Genomic DNA, 15,115 nt, shown 5'->3' on the forward strand with positions numbered 1-15,115 from the left:
AAGCTTCTTTGTCTGCGTTTCACTACATCCAGGCGAACATATCGGTGCAGTGTGATTTATGACCAGCCGGCCGATTGCCTTGCATGTTGTCAACAAAGTTTCCTTGTCATTTTCCCCGGAAGCTGCCAGCTAGCGACTTGAGAATTTTGTTGCGACTCTGTAATTTGGCAATAATCGCGGTCGTATGAAGAGTGGAGGAGCACAAGCTTTCGAAAGTAACAGTCTGTACTCCTTCGTTCAGTTCATGAATATGGTCGCTGTGGATTTAGTGAAAGAGAGTGTCAAGCTAATTGTAGAGAAGTGAGAAAGACCCGAGTAACGGCGTTTGTTTGATACCAGTCTAATAAACAATAACAACTTCACATTTTGGTAGTCTGATTTATTAAAAAAAAGAGGAAAGAAATCCTTAACGTTTATGTTAAGATTTAAAACTTAAAACATTAAATTCAAATATTGTCATAGTCTTCGTCTAGTTCGAGCAGTGTATTCGAACTTTTGCACGTTGCAGCAAGTGTTTTTGTACCGGCTGCAGTCATTTTTGCCATTATCTCGCTTGAAGCTTTCAACATGCTTTTGCTACCGCCGCCCTGTAGGCTGTTGGCAGACGTCGATGCCAGTGACGATGACGATGGTGAGCAACAGGACGACGAGGCTGATGATGTTGATTCACCGGCTGCGGCGTTGCCGTCTATTTTGCAGTCAGATAATTGATTTGTGGGCGGAGTACTGGACGTAGGTGGCGATTTCACCACTGCACCAATGTTGCTGCACACACCACTGGCTGGTGGTGAGGCCACAGCACTGGCCATTTCAACCGGTAGAGCGCCAATGCTTATGGTGGCAACAGCTGGGACCGGTGGTTTGTTGCCTGCGCTCAGCAATTTACTGTCGCCGCCGCCGCCGCTATTCGTCACAATGTTGGACAAATCAATGTTGATAATGGGTGCAGCGGCGCTGAAATTGAAGTTTGCATTGGTCACGGGCGCGCTCAACGGCAAATTGCTCATACTGGGTGTTGTGTGTGGCTGTTCGCTGGCACCCAAAGTGGCAGGCGTTAACGGTAAATTGCTGTAATCGATCTTTACAACGGGCTTATTGCAAAGATCGTAGCTGAAAACGGGCGCGGGTATGGCAGTTTGTGAATGTGTTTGTTGTGTTATTGAATCGGGCTTTTGCCGCTTGGCTGGCGATGCACCGGTACAATTGTCATTATTGTTGTTGCACGGCACTGATAACGCCTGATGTCGTAGACGCTTCTGGCCCGTTTGCTTTTGTGTAGCCGAATTGGATGATACTTGCCACAAATGCTGGGCGGCATTGGCGGGTGACGATTCGGAACGCATTAACTTTATGGGCTGTACATAATTGCCATAAGCACCTCGTGCTGGCGTTGGCGTTGCGGCTGGTGTTGCTGTTGTAGGTGAGGCTGGTGGTGGCCTAGCTGCTGCTGCCGCAGCTTGTGCAACTGATGCCGTATGCACAATTACACTCCGTGTGTTATTGAGGCGTTGACGTAAGCGTTGTCTTAAATCTGCTTCAATGGCCGCAGTGTCAATAGTGCTACCGTTATGCGGCGTTAATTGGTATTGCTGCTGCTGCTGCTGTTGTTTGTACTGGAAATGTGTTTGTCCGCCATTGACTTTCGGCTGTCCAGGAGTCGTAGTACGGTATTGATTGCGGCCGCCTGATGTGGATGGCATGCTCAGATCGTATGGTGTATCCGAATCTGGGTAAACATCATCGGGTGAACTCTGCCCGTCCTCTTCGTTATAGTTGGCTGCCTCTTCTGCTACACTAATATCAGGCACATTCTTCACCAATTCACGCAAGAAGTCGAAACGCTGCTCGGACATGATGCATTGCTTCATGTGGGATGTTGAAAGTGTTTTTGCATTTCGCGAATTTGTTATTCTTAATGTTTTCGTCAAAAGCGATTCCACAAAGAGTTCCAATGTCCTAGGTATATATAAGGAAATTAAAATATACAATATACCAGTTAAGGAAATTCGATTTCCTTGATTAATGAAATTATAAAGAGGGTTTGAATTATGTTAAATAACGTGAATATAGAAATATAATATAGCGTTGGCTTGGAGCATAACCTATGCCAAATTTCGTGAGGTCATCTTATTAGAAATAAAAGGTTGCCATACGGGGATTTGAGTTTGATGCTAATAGTGGTCCGATAAATTAGCAAACGATACAGACAAACGGCAAATCTGATCATTTAAATACATATATACTTTATAGGATCTTCGACATTTTGCTTTATGGTTTTACAAGCTTGTTGAATATACCCTGTTCAGGATATGAAAATATGGCTGCACGATATTAATATAAAATAGTACATTAGAGCGTATATACAAAATATGCACTGCATATACATATGTATGTATTAGCACTGAGCTACATGTTCATGTGAGTAAATTCACATTGTATAATGATAATTTATGTATGTACATAGGCAAAATTAGAAAAAAAAAACAATATAATTCCCAGTCACGTTCTACGAATTAAAATATTTTTTGTGTATATATATGTATGTAATATATTATAAATTAAAATCACTAGAAAAGCGAAGTTTGTGTCATAAGCAATTCTAAGAAATATTATAAAGTAGTGTTATCAAATTATGTAAATTCGAATAAATAATATTTATAATTCGCACTTGGTTGCTTGCGTTTGGAGTTATATTGCTTTAACTATGAAATTATATTTTTTTTTAGCATGAAAAACTGACGTAGAACTTTTCGTTGAAAATCAAATAAAAGCATAAGAAATTTATGTAATCCCTTAATTATCGAAATTCAAGATTTTTCACGAAGAGTAACGTAAGCATTTAAATATTTTCTTTTTATGAAAACATGCTTAGCATTTTCAAAAGGATATAGATTATGACGGGAACAGCTTGCGCGACCTTTCCGATGTCTTCATCACTCTGCATTATTTTCTTGATGCGACCCTGCAAAACAAAAACAAATCTTATCAGATATTTCCGCTGTGCGAAATGAAAGCGTACGTGTGAGTGTGTATGGGTGTAAGTTTTGTACGCGCAACTTTCGTACGAATAAACGCAAGGGGCGTATGAGAACCGACAACGACGCTTTAAACAGAAACTTTAGCAGAAACAATAGCATTTACTGTTTCATAGCTACCGCGTTTTCTTTTACAACACACTCGCACTTCCATTCACTTCGATGAAGTGTAGCACTCACCGCCGGAAAACGCGCATTGTATTTCTTCTTCTTTGACGGCATGCTGCAGCAATGAATTCAGTGGTTTTGTAAATTTTATTTGTAAAAACAAACACTGTTTTATGAGTTTACTTTTATTTTATATATGCAATGTTGTCCAATTGGTGTCTGATTTGCTTTGTTTTATCTTTACTGCCGTTACAGCCAGTTTTCGCCAATATCACAACTTCTGCGTTAACTACTTCCTCAATACTGTCGTTACCGATGACAACGTTGGCGTTGGCGTCGACAGCAGCTTTTTGCTTGTGTATTTTTTTTTTTTTTTTTTGGTTTTGTTGTTCTAATTCTAAATGGAGGGGGTTGATGTTTATACTGTGTTACTGAGAAAATAGTTCACTTCCATCCAACAAATAAACTAACTATTTCCCCCACGACACTTAATCGAAATTGAAACGTACAAAATATGAAAAACTGTAACATAGAATATTGTTTTTCTCAGTAGTTAAAAATTCTAGACAAGAAAAATTGACACGGCTTAGATTTTCCTCTATTTGATATGACGACCGAAGCAGCTGTCAAATTTTTTAACAGAGTTGTATTGACGAACGTTTTAGTACAGAAACATTAAGCGATGTAAAACGTAAAAACGTTAACGAATTAACGTATTATATTGGGATCATCCAAAGAACCGAATATTGTATAAGGGTAGTAAAAGTCTATAAACACTTTTGAAGAAATCTTTATAAGTATATGTATTAAAAATATAAAGAAACATTAACCAGGAGAATGTATGATTACTTACTTATATACGTAGAAGTCATAAGAACCATACGGAACATTTTGTGTAAAACCTTTCAGTCTACATATTTAAATATTTTGAAATTTTCGTTAAACTATATCGAGTGGGTAACAGTTTCAATCATATGAAATAAATGGAATATGTAATGTTAGATTGGGAAAACGTTATTTCGTAAATAGTGAGCAACTATTGAACTTTTTAACCTTAACAGCAAATAAATTTTTATACAGATTAGGTTGTAAAGAGATGCGCTTTAAAACACTCAGGAAAATCTAACAAAAACCTCTGAAATATCACAATTTAGTTAAACGAATACGAGATTAAAAAAAACATGTCTGGCAGCTCTGCCAGGGCGCACCGCAAAAAAGCCGACAGTAGAATAAAAAATTGTAAATAAAAATTATAAATGAACATTGAATATTTAAATTATTTTCCTCTTTGATGTCCAGTAAGCGCAAAGATCCTTGTAAGGCAAACGCATGTAAAATACAGGCCTGCTTGAGCGGTGAGTATTTTTTGGAAACGTGTGCATTGGAGTACTAAAAAAAATTATATAATTTTGGTTTGCTTCCAAAGAAAATCACTATCAAGAGAGCAAGTGCTTGGAGGTCCTGGAACAAATGCGTCTATGTTGCTTAAAGTGGCATAAGGAATCAAATTGTTGTTCAGGAATAATTTTAGAAAGAAGTTACCTCGTTGGCAAGGACGAACAAAAGCAGAACTCATAAAGCCATAACAAAGAACACATTTACTGAATAAAAGGTAGGAGTGTGTTAAGTTTTTAAGTTAATAGTTTGGTTTAATAAAATTAAAATTACAATTAATTAATGTTGCTTTCGTGACATGACAGTTGGGTCTTTGTAAAGGCAACGTCCATGGACCGGTCTGTGAACTGGCAGTATTCCTTTCAATTATTAGCAAAATGTTTTGCGCCGCTGCAACAACAATTTGTGGAATATGGTTTTAGAACGTGTGTAGGTTGATAATCAAGTTGTAAATGCATGTTAATTTTAGGTAATGATGTTGATGCAAGTTGAGGTGATAAAAATATTACGTAGGCTCGACTTTCAGAAACCAATTTTCATTAGTTTCTTAAATTCTTTATTTGTAATAGCGCAGGTAGTGTTGATTACCATTAAAATATATTTTTAGAAACCAATGGTAAATTATAGTATGACATTTGAAAAATGTTCTGTTAAAATTTCTTGGAGAAATATTTAATAGTATACAATTTTTCTAGAGCGTCTTCGAAAAAAGTTCAAGTCGGTGTTGGTTCATCTGAAATCCAATCGTTTTCCTCAGGTATCGCTTAGAGTTTTTCGAAATTTCTATATTTCTCGTTTTTGGGAACACTGAAGAAAAAAAACGCTACTTTTTGCGCAAAAATTTATTAATTAATACGCTGGTCCTTCCAAACTACGTATAGAAATAGTGTTCAACGTGTAATTTTGAAGTTTTGGGAACACTGAAGAAAAAAAAACGCTACTTTTTGCGCAAAAATTTATTAATTAATCAAAAATATTAACAAATTTGAAAAGAAAACGCTGGTCCTTCCAAACTACGTATAGAAATAGTGTTCAAAGTGTAATTTTGAAGTTAGGGAAAGCAACCGACTTTGAAAACGTTAGTTGTAGAGAAAACGTTCGAAAAAAAACGAAGTAATTTGGAGGAATGCTGCCGGTATGAGAAGTCATGGCCAGATAAAAATCCGGATCCGTTCCCGTAACGTAGGCCCCACTGTGACGGGAATGGTTAAGTGTACAACCCTACTCCCCCATAAACGCTCTAAAAACTGCTTTTGCTGATTTTCTGTACACTGGCGTTCATAATTCTTATAAGCTTCTATAGTGTTTCGTATGTTCTTATACTTTTTTTTGTAAAAACAAAGAACCAAAAAGCAAAACAAATTATAATTATATCTTTTATTTGTAGGATTTTCTATTTCAGTGAATAATGCAAAAACCTTCTATTCCGCCCTACAAATCGTCACCTGAAATACAAGAAAGAATACAACAGTTGCAAAAACAAACCCAACAAGAGAGTGGACAACGTCGTCGTACAGCAGTGCTGCCAAAACGCACTTGGATTCAACGTAATCCACGGCTTTTTCAAATAACCTTTATCACCACCTCATTGTTGGTACTATTTTCAAAGCCTTTGTACGACGCCTTCATTGCCGTTCCCGTACCGCCACCAAAAGGTGGACCACCACCAGGTCATAGACGTTAAGTAAGCAACTAAAGTGCAGTAAAACTCGAAACGATATCAACGAGTAAAGTCAACAGTTAATGTAAGAATTAAAGTAATGGAATCAGTGCGCAAAGCTAAGCAGAGACTACGCAATTATCCCGTGCTACTGGGCAAGTGTGCTGATAAGGCAGCTGTTTACGCGGCATGTGTGACACGAGATTTAAATGTGCAGCATCATATTTGCGATAAGGAATTCAAGCAGTTCAGTGAATGTTTACAGAAAGCAGCAAAAGAAATGAAAACTAAATTGTAAAACGTACTTGTAAATGCTGGATTGTTATAAATGGAAATTTTTCATACAAACTGTTGATGCTATTTATTACTTTTGACATATTCAATGAAAACAAATTAATGGGTTAGTCAAAATGTCGAATTAATTCCCACAAATATTTAATGCAAAAGTATAATAATATAAATACAAAGTCAAAATATTAAACAATCAATCAAAATAAACTGCATATGCTTGAACTAACCAAATAGTTTATAAGCGCATGACAGCTATTTGTACAAAAACCTAACTATAATCAACATATATAACATGTCCATGTCTAACACTGCAGCGAAAAACATCCCACAACCAACTAAAACGCTTCTAAGCCGTTGCGGCACACTGCTACTTGAGCTTAGCTTTCGCACGCACCTACTTATATCTATAGCACTGCGTCTGCTGCTTATCACCTACGGCCATTGGCATGACGCGCACTCGGAGGTGCCCTACACTGACATCGACTACAAAGTGGTCACTGATGGTGCGCGGCATGTGCTGCAAGACGGCAGCCCTTTCAACCGACACACCTACCGCTACAGTCCCATTTTGGCATACATGCAGCTGCCCAATGTGCTGCTACATCCAGCCGTCGGCAAAGTCATCTATGCTGCATTCGATATATTTGTGGCGATATTGATTTACTTGCTTGTGCGCCTGCAATTACAAGTGCAATGCCGCAAAGCGGTGCATGCATTGCTGAGTAAGTTTGGCAAAATCAGATCGGCGCAGCAGTACAATGAAACCGATGCACGCAATCGTCCGGAGAATATTGCACGTGCCAGCGCTTGCTTTTGGCTCTACAATCCACTAACGGCGATCATATCGACACGCGGTAACGGTGATAGCTTCTCCAGCTTCTTTGTCATCTTAACTGTCTATTTGCTCGTAAAATCCGAAGATACGGAACGCGGCGCGAACTGGCTAATATTCGCCGCCGGCCTCACACATGGCTTCGCCATACATTTACGCCTCTATCCGTTGCTCTTCAGTCTCGCCTACTATCTTTGCTTGTCGACGAGCCTAACACGCAGCGCACGCGATCTGCTGCGACAAATTTTATTTCCCTCATGCCGCCAAATGTTATTAGTTGTGGGAACATGTATTGCGCTCTTCACGGTTACCGGGTTCTTCTATACGCTCTACGGTTGGCAGTATATACACGAAGCGTATTTGTATCATTTTGTGCGACGCGATGTGCGACATAACTTTTCGCTCTACTTCCTACTGCAATATCTAAGTGGCAATGCAACGGAAACATCGCTGCTGGAGAAGCTGCTCATATTGGCACCACAACTAGGCTTATTGCTCTATTTAAGCTTCAGTTTTGGACAGTTTCGTCAGACGCTCACATTCTGTGTGTTTGCGTTGGCCTTCGTTATGGTCACTTTCAATTCGGTGGTGACGTCGCAATACTTCGTTTGGTATTTGGCGCTGCTGCCGCTTTGCCTCAATAACTTACAAGCGATTTCGCTGGCGCGTGCTGTCATCTACTTCGGTACATGGTTGTTAGGGCAAGCGTTATGGTTGCTGCCCGCCTATCTGTTGGAATTCAAGACCTGGAACACATTCTATTGGATTGGCGCGCAAGGTGTTTTATTCTTCTTAATCAACAGTTATCTGCTAATGCGTCTGATTGAACACTACAGCTTTACATCCTTTAAGGTGAACTTTAAAAAACTCTTTTAAATTTACATATATACATACATATAGTACTAAACACACACACATATGGACACTTGAATACTTGCACTTTGAAAAATATGAAATATTAAAAAAGAATACAAGGAATGCTTACAAAAGTATTTTTTTATAATAAATTTCAAATTCAATTCTCTTGTAATATGCGTTAATCTAAATCTAATAATAATAATATTTATAAAATGCAATACAATAAAATTAAAAGCTTTAATGTGAATACAAATCGTAAATTACAGATGAAGTGTTTAATCTTTACTATGAAGCCCTCTTTACTATAAAGCCTGCTTTCCTATGTAGCCTACAGCGGCGATGATATAATAGCGCTCAAGCACCGGTCCAGACGATAATGCATAAGCTTATCGCATCTAGAGCATGTGGTCACTCATGCCATCGAAATGTTGCTTAATTATCTCTTCCATAGGGTTAAGAGTGTTTGAAGCGTGTTAATATTCAGCGTGTTGGCCATCTAAGCGCTAGGTTCTACATACATCTATACATATATGAGTATGTATGCATTTAGTTTATATTTAGTTTCCGCTGGATCCAAAAGTGAATGCTTGACCTTTGTTCTATGTAGTACATCTGGACCGCAAGCGTTTGTTTATATAATTAACAGATTAGATGAAATAGTTGGTTTAATTCTGGCGTATACAGTATCTCAAAAATTTTGTAGTATTAAGCAGAAATGTACTCGCCAATGGAATGATTATAAACATCATATACATATAGTGCATACATATGTATGAAGGTAGGTATATGAATATTTTATAAGTAATCTTTGCCAAATTTCGTGAAGATATTTTGTCAAATAAAAAAGTTTTCCATACAAAAACTTGTTTCCGGACGTTCAATTTGTATGGCAGCTATACGCTATAGTGAGCCGATATGAGTGGTTTCTATAAATGAGCAGGTTTTTGGCGAGAAAAGGGCGTGGGCAAAATTTCAGATCGATATCTTAAAAGCTGAGGGAAAAATTTGAGTATGTACATACAGACCAGATGAAGAACTCCAATTAATACATTATTAATAAAGACATGTCTATTGTAAAGTCCACTAATCAATCACTATTACAACTTACAATCGGTTTATGAGTGTGTCAATGCGTATCAAGCTACGATATATTTATTATTATTATTATTTATTATTATTATTATTTATTATTATTATTATTTATTATTATTATTATTTATTATTATTATTTATTGTATTCTGATTGGTCAATAAAAACCCGTTTAGTGTTCATAATTTTGTGTCGTACTGTATACTGCAACGATTTCGTACTCACGTTGTTCATCATCTATAAATATTCACATATAAAATAGATCACATTTTCAAGGCACTATTTTTAATAACATTTTTGATAAGGCCGTCAATTTTTTAGTGCTAAAGAGAAATTATACCCTTTATTATTCAGTGGGGATACAAAATTGTTGTTATTATGAGAATACCCTGTGTCTATAGCGCCTTATAAACTTGCTTCCCGGAAACCAATATAACAAGATTCTAATTAGATTTTCTTAGTGCGAAGAGATTTAGAAATAGCGTCAGGCTAGATTAGGTTAAAAGATCGATCCTGTTACAAGCGCCAACAGGGATCTCATTTGTTAAGCTTACAGTGCCAGTTCGTTGTGTTACCTAAAACTATTATATGTATAGTGACCATAAAGACCCTCATGAATCGACAAACCGCCTTGAGGTTATCACAAATTTGTTGAGGCGGCTAGTTCCGTTACACGTGGGTCTTTGAGGTTGCCGAAAGTTTGACTGCCGAGTTGTATCAACCTCAGTCTCACAAAATCTGGACAAGGAAGCAGAAAGTGAAACAACGTACTTAATTTTAAATTTAAATTTAACTTAGAGGTATCAACTCCTCAATTACACACTTTAATTAACTGCACCTAGAATGCAATGCCAAAAATACTCAGAACAGAAATCTATAAATATTATTAATACTAAATAAATACTACGAGATTCCCTCGAATACTATCGCTTCAAAATACAAATTCCAAAAAAAACTCATATATTCGCACATACATACATACATATTGCATACGTGCCGCGGCCCTCGGCCCGCATCCAGTACACCAGTACTCGAACTCGTACTTTGGTGCATTTATAAGTAAGTGTGTGATAACGATTAGCGGTATTGACTATGTTCACAATCGTTATTTTCCTCTTGTTTGTATGCACAATGAGATCAGCAGAATCGGGGCCTGTCCGGTGATAAGTGAACGAGGCAGATTAACGACAATAAGACAAGTACATATTGACATAATCGAAATTGTGTTTTGAGCACGAGATTTCTACCCACTGTGGCTGCGTATCGTGTGAGTGCGTGTATGCATTTATAATTACATGTTTATAACGGGTGGTTTGACGGACATTTTTGAGGTGTGTTGTTAATTTCGATACAAAGCTTCCGGGTGCATACCCCGGGTAACAATTTTTTTTTTATTTTATTTTATTAAAGCTTACATAATAAACAAATTATTATATAAACTAAAGTACGCAGCGCTAGCATTCCGGATAACTAGTAATGTATCTATACCTTTAGGATTAATGTAATATAGGAAATAAGACGAAGCCTATATAAACCCATTTTATACTTTTATACGTCTGCTAACTATACTAGGCTCTAGGTTTATAAACATAGTCTATTGACCAGAGCGAGGAGTTGAGCCATTTAGCTTTAGTTTGTCCGACTCCAGTTTTTGAAATTTGATCTGAAAATTTGAGCACGACCATTTCTTGCCAAGAAAATGCTCATCTGACGGAACCGCAGACATCGGATCACCCTAGAAATCAAGCTCTTGCATAGAAACATTTTTCGTTTGAAAATATGTATATTTTGAAGAAATTCAGCATGGGTTATTTTCCAAGCCAACGGTACAATATGCGATCGCAATCAAGATCTTTTTATACCCTTTTGTGCTATAAGGAATGCACATGTGAAGTGTATTACAGCTTCGGTGCAGCAGCAGTTAACGTTTTTTCATCTGTTTGGAACACCCTTTATATTGTATACACATATACATATGTATAGACACGATCGATGTCTACGGACCATGAACTCCCCCAATATTTATATAAATAGTCAATTAAAGATTACAATTTTGAATTGAAAATTCATCGAACTGCCATGAGCTGTAGTAGTACTACCGTTGTTCACGTGCGTCAACACTTGAATTGAGAGCGACTCAAACCGGTTTAATAGAAAAACGTCACGTTTTTGAATTTTATTTTAAATAGCCAGAGATTGCCAATACTTTAGCGTTATTTATTGTGTTGGTTAGTTTGTGAATCATAAACGCCGCTTAAATTCGCAAAAACCGAATTTGCGAATGCTCAAAATGCAAATTTATGAAGAAAAAAATAGTGAAAGGGGAGAGAGAGTACGATAACAAATACGCCAGCGAAATACATGAACCACGACGAAGGCGCTGGAACTCGTAGAGTATACGTACATACATATGCACATACATACATACGTCTGTGACTACAAGGGTCGTCAATAAAACGCCGACAGCAAAACACGCTCAGCACGCAACAATAACATTTGTAGTAGCAAACAGTATGGCTAGTGACGCGTTAGTAGCGTGCTTACTTATATTTTTAGAAGGTATAAAGTGAGTGCTCGTAGACTCTAGCGTGCTATTTCGCTATTGAAACTGAATGTTACGACGTGCCTTCTGTCGTTCGACGCTGCGGCAAAAGTAAACACGCACACGCCGACTATTCGCACCGCCCATGCGAGCAGGTTTATAGCAAACCCACATATAGTACATAAGTATGTATGTAGGTAGTTTTGGAGCGAAGCAGTTTGAAATTTCAATTACACCTGTGCGAGCAGCTGAAGTGAACGCGTGTGCTGGACGCAAGAATTGCATATAAGCTTATTTACGAAATGCAACTATTTATACACGAATACACATAATATATTCACTTTTTTTTAAATTTCTGTGTAAAACGTTTACGAAAAATGCAGACGAGCAAAAGCAACACGAATCGCAAGAAATAATACAAGTTAACACACACAAGTGACGCGGCATACATTTGTACTTATTTATATACATGTACAAATATATGTATGTATATAGGAGATTTCAGCAGTTGTTTGCCAATTTCGGTGCATATTTTGTTAGTGTGTTCGCATAATCAGTGCTTTAACGACCAGCTGCTTCAACGCTGCACTGCCTGCCCAGCTACGCTGTTGCCTTTATTACAGTAGAGTACCTGCTTTCATGTGTTGTGTTGCTGCCGTTTCACCCGGCAAAGTTCGTTGGTGACTATAAATACTTTAAATGTGCAAAATAAAAACTTAAAAAATTTTTAAAGAATTTCACACACGACTGTTTTTCGTTTGTAAATGTCATGGAGTGTTTTAATAGAACTTTGTAAAAGTCATCAAAAAGTATTGACGTAAAATATTTCTTCGTATGCTTCACGAAAGCGAAAGCAAATAAATCGCTGAGGAAGCGGAAAGGGGAAACATACAAAACAGCAATTTTATGCAAAAACAAAGGCCAAAATTACAAAACAGACGTAGCAAAAATTTATATAACAACGTGTCGTATCAACAAACGTTTAAAAATTTTTCGCAAAATAGTAAACATGAATCGAATTTATCAGTTCTTCCGTCACAATCACGTCCTGGCCATATGCGAGGATGCCATTGATAACAAATCGTTTACGTTGAATTTGTCACGTTTCGAGATGCCTGATGTGCCTGATTTGGTGGAAAAGTGTCCAATATTGCTGAAACTCTTCCTGAATCACAATCATTTGACGAAGGTGCGTATACCGAATATTACACCAAAGTGTTTAATGACGTTTTTAATGTTTAATATGCAAATGCAGCTTATTTACGTGCATACATAACAGTATGTTATTTGATTGATGTACGTAGGTACGCTGTGGGATATTTTTTGCATTGAGTGGTTACTACGTTGTGCTTGGAAAGTTTTTGTTTTGTCTGGATAAAAAAGGAGTGTAAACAAAACAGAATTTTCATGTCTTCGTATGATTGCGCGTATAAATGTGTACAGCGACTATCATTTTTATTAAGAATATTGCTTAGGTTCTTGGGTATTTTCTGACTTTGCATGCTGCAATTTTAATTAAAATGCAGACTTTGTTTTTGTTAAAAACTAAAAATAGGTAAATAGTACAAATCATATTACTTTTGTGGCTACAAATATAGTGAAGAGGGTGAGTTTTATATTGACTATCATTTTGTTGAGAAGGTCACGGTCAATGGCTTATTGGAAAGTTTGGAATTGAAACGGAAATACGATAAATTGAAATGAAATTCAGTTTACGAAGCGTAGAATGAACATTGGCTTAGCTCAGAAGAAATTAGTTTAAAATAAAGCTATAAATATTTTAATAACAAAATTTAATGCGTTGTGAAATAAGATATTAGAACAGCAAAATGTAAAATATAAAACCAAACTCTGCCGAATTAAAGCAAAATAATTAAAATTTTATAAAGCATTTTCAAATCTGCGGCATCTGGTAATTAAATAAAAATTAAACAAAATATTTCATCTGACACCAGAGTTCAATTTTATGATTTTCTACTATCGCTTATATTGTTTGCAACAATTATTTCCATCTATTTTTATAAATGCATAAACCAATATTAGCTATATTTTTAATTTATTTGTTATTAGCGATATATGTAGATGATAAGCAATGTACCTAGTACCTTTACCGTCGCTAATATTGTTTCCTCCAATAGGTGGACTTAATGTCGAACCGTCATAATTTTATAGTTATATACAATAAACACCTGCCTGAATATTTTTAATAAAAGTCAACCAAATCTTATTCCATGTAAATTCTCTTCCGTTATAGTTGCCACCCATTATCGCCAATTTGTCACGCCTGCAGGTGTTAACACTGGACTACAATCGTTTGGATGCCTTCCCAGTCGTCATTTGTCAATTGACCAACCTGCGTATACTTAATCTTAGTTGTAATGAAATCGCTAAACTGCCACCGGAAATCGGTCATCTAACACAATTAGAAACATTCTGGTGCAATAATACGGGTCTATTAGAAATTCCCGAAGAGATTGGCAACTGCCAACGCCTCGAGACGATGGGCGCACGTGGCAATAAGTTGACTAGTTTACCAAACAGTATGGGTTTGCTGACGAATTTACGTTGGCTCACATTCGAATCGAATGAACTGACTGATGTACCCGCCACACTCGGTGCACTCACCAAGCTGGTGCATCTGAATTTCAAGAGTAATCTACTCACTGAAGTTCCCGCTTGCCTGCGTCAAATGCGTAAATTGCAATTTGTTTTTCTTAATAACAATCGCATAGCGACAATGCCCGCAGAGGAAGATCTTTTTAGCACACGATTTGTGCGTGTGCTGAACCTGTGTGAGAACCCACTGTGCAACGAGGAGGAAACGCGTCAATTGCTTAGAGTGAGTGTGGTCACAGGAAGTGTGCAAGAAATAAATATATAATTTCATTTATAATATTTTATATTCTTTACAGGAGCACATGCACGTTCAATGTGAAGAGCGCTTCGATTTGGGTGGACAACAGCGTCTGGCGACGCGCAATAATGAGCAAAGTGAAGATGAAGACGAAGAAGAGGGTGATGTAAATTCTGATTGGGAGAATAGTATAGCAACTAGTGACTTGGATACTACAGATGAGAGTGGTCCCGAAAATGACTTAGAAGATATTTCCATGCTTATACCAGAACTTTCACGCTATATAACGAATTTTACATGAACGATGCGCATTATGGACTTGAGCGTATTTTTGGTAGCTGTGCTCTCAAACGTACATACATACAGACATATCTAAAAATATATTTATATGACTTAATATTGGTATTGAAAATATGTGATAACTTCTAAACTTTTAAACTTATACAAAAC

At 37.1% G+C, this 15,115-nt stretch overlaps 6 protein-coding genes across 6 annotated transcripts; 5 read left to right on the forward strand and 1 right to left on the reverse strand.

Annotated features, from left to right (window-relative positions):
* Positions 1-358: 358 nt before the first annotated feature.
* LOC126755189 (uncharacterized) lies at positions 359-3,770 on the reverse strand. The gene is made up of 3 exons (XM_050467581.1): positions 3,216-3,770; positions 2,890-2,962; positions 359-1,960 (listed from the first exon to the last, which is right to left on the reverse strand). Exons 1-3 carry the CDS (start codon positions 3,255-3,257, stop codon positions 447-449), a joined length of 1,629 nt encoding a protein of 542 aa, XP_050323538.1. The 5' UTR covers positions 3,258-3,770; the 3' UTR covers positions 359-446.
* Positions 3,771-4,316: 546 nt separating this feature from the next.
* On the forward strand, positions 4,317-4,736 carry LOC126755205 (cx9C motif-containing protein 4). Its single transcript, XM_050467602.1, has 2 exons — positions 4,317-4,498; positions 4,570-4,736. The coding sequence occupies exons 1-2, from the start codon at positions 4,435-4,437 to the stop codon at positions 4,719-4,721; spliced, it is 216 nt and encodes a 71-aa protein (XP_050323559.1). The 5' UTR covers positions 4,317-4,434; the 3' UTR covers positions 4,722-4,736.
* Positions 4,737-5,946: 1,210 nt separating this feature from the next.
* Positions 5,947-6,253, forward strand: LOC126755204 (uncharacterized). Its single transcript, XM_050467600.1, has one exon. The coding sequence runs from the start codon at positions 5,947-5,949 to the stop codon at positions 6,220-6,222; it is 276 nt and encodes a 91-aa protein (XP_050323557.1). The 3' UTR covers positions 6,223-6,253.
* Positions 6,254-6,298: 45 nt separating this feature from the next.
* LOC126755207 (uncharacterized) lies at positions 6,299-6,546 on the forward strand. The gene has a single exon (XM_050467604.1). It carries the CDS (start codon positions 6,299-6,301, stop codon positions 6,494-6,496), a length of 198 nt encoding a protein of 65 aa, XP_050323561.1. The 3' UTR covers positions 6,497-6,546.
* Positions 6,547-6,653: 107 nt separating this feature from the next.
* On the forward strand, positions 6,654-8,444 carry LOC126755190 (GPI mannosyltransferase 1). Its single transcript, XM_050467583.1, has one exon. It carries the CDS (start codon positions 6,782-6,784, stop codon positions 8,195-8,197), a length of 1,416 nt encoding a protein of 471 aa, XP_050323540.1. The 5' UTR covers positions 6,654-6,781; the 3' UTR covers positions 8,198-8,444.
* A 4,167-nt stretch (positions 8,445-12,611) lies between these two features.
* LOC126755199 (leucine-rich repeat-containing protein 10) lies at positions 12,612-15,110 on the forward strand. Its single transcript, XM_050467595.1, has 3 exons — positions 12,612-13,000; positions 14,066-14,650; positions 14,724-15,110. Exons 1-3 carry the CDS (start codon positions 12,821-12,823, stop codon positions 14,964-14,966), a joined length of 1,008 nt encoding a protein of 335 aa, XP_050323552.1. The 5' UTR covers positions 12,612-12,820; the 3' UTR covers positions 14,967-15,110.
* The last annotated feature ends 5 nt before the right edge of the window (positions 15,111-15,115 follow it).

This window comes from Bactrocera neohumeralis, chromosome 4, assembly GCF_024586455.1.
Source record: "Bactrocera neohumeralis isolate Rockhampton chromosome 4, APGP_CSIRO_Bneo_wtdbg2-racon-allhic-juicebox.fasta_v2, whole genome shotgun sequence".
Lineage (NCBI taxonomy): Eukaryota > Metazoa > Arthropoda > Insecta > Diptera > Tephritidae > Bactrocera > Bactrocera neohumeralis.

Coding starts and splice junctions, on each gene's coding strand:
- LOC126755189 (XM_050467581.1), bottom strand. CDS start 3,257: ATGCCGTCAAAGAAGAAGAAATACAATGCGCGTTTTCCGGCG. Junction 2,963..3,215: donor ACAATGCGCGTTTTCCGGCG/GTGAGTGCTACA, acceptor TTTGTTTTGCAG/GGTCGCATCAAGAAAATAAT. Junction 1,961..2,889: donor AGCTGTTCCCGTCATAATCT/ATATCCTTTTGA, acceptor CCTTATATATAC/CTAGGACATTGGAACTCTTT.
- LOC126755205 (XM_050467602.1), top strand. CDS start 4,435: ATGTCCAGTAAGCGCAAAGATCCTTGTAAGGCAAACGCATGTAAAATA. Junction 4,499..4,569: donor AATACAGGCCTGCTTGAGCG/GTGAGTATTTTT, acceptor TTGCTTCCAAAG/AAAATCACTATCAAGAGAGC.
- LOC126755204 (XM_050467600.1), top strand. CDS start 5,947: ATGCAAAAACCTTCTATTCCGCCCTACAAATCGTCACCTGAAATACAA.
- LOC126755207 (XM_050467604.1), top strand. CDS start 6,299: ATGGAATCAGTGCGCAAAGCTAAGCAGAGACTACGCAATTATCCCGTG.
- LOC126755190 (XM_050467583.1), top strand. CDS start 6,782: ATGTCCATGTCTAACACTGCAGCGAAAAACATCCCACAACCAACTAAA.
- LOC126755199 (XM_050467595.1), top strand. CDS start 12,821: ATGAATCGAATTTATCAGTTCTTCCGTCACAATCACGTCCTGGCCATA. Junction 13,001..14,065: donor ATCACAATCATTTGACGAAG/GTGCGTATACCG, acceptor CTTCCGTTATAG/TTGCCACCCATTATCGCCAA. Junction 14,651..14,723: donor AAACGCGTCAATTGCTTAGA/GTGAGTGTGGTC, acceptor TATTCTTTACAG/GAGCACATGCACGTTCAATG.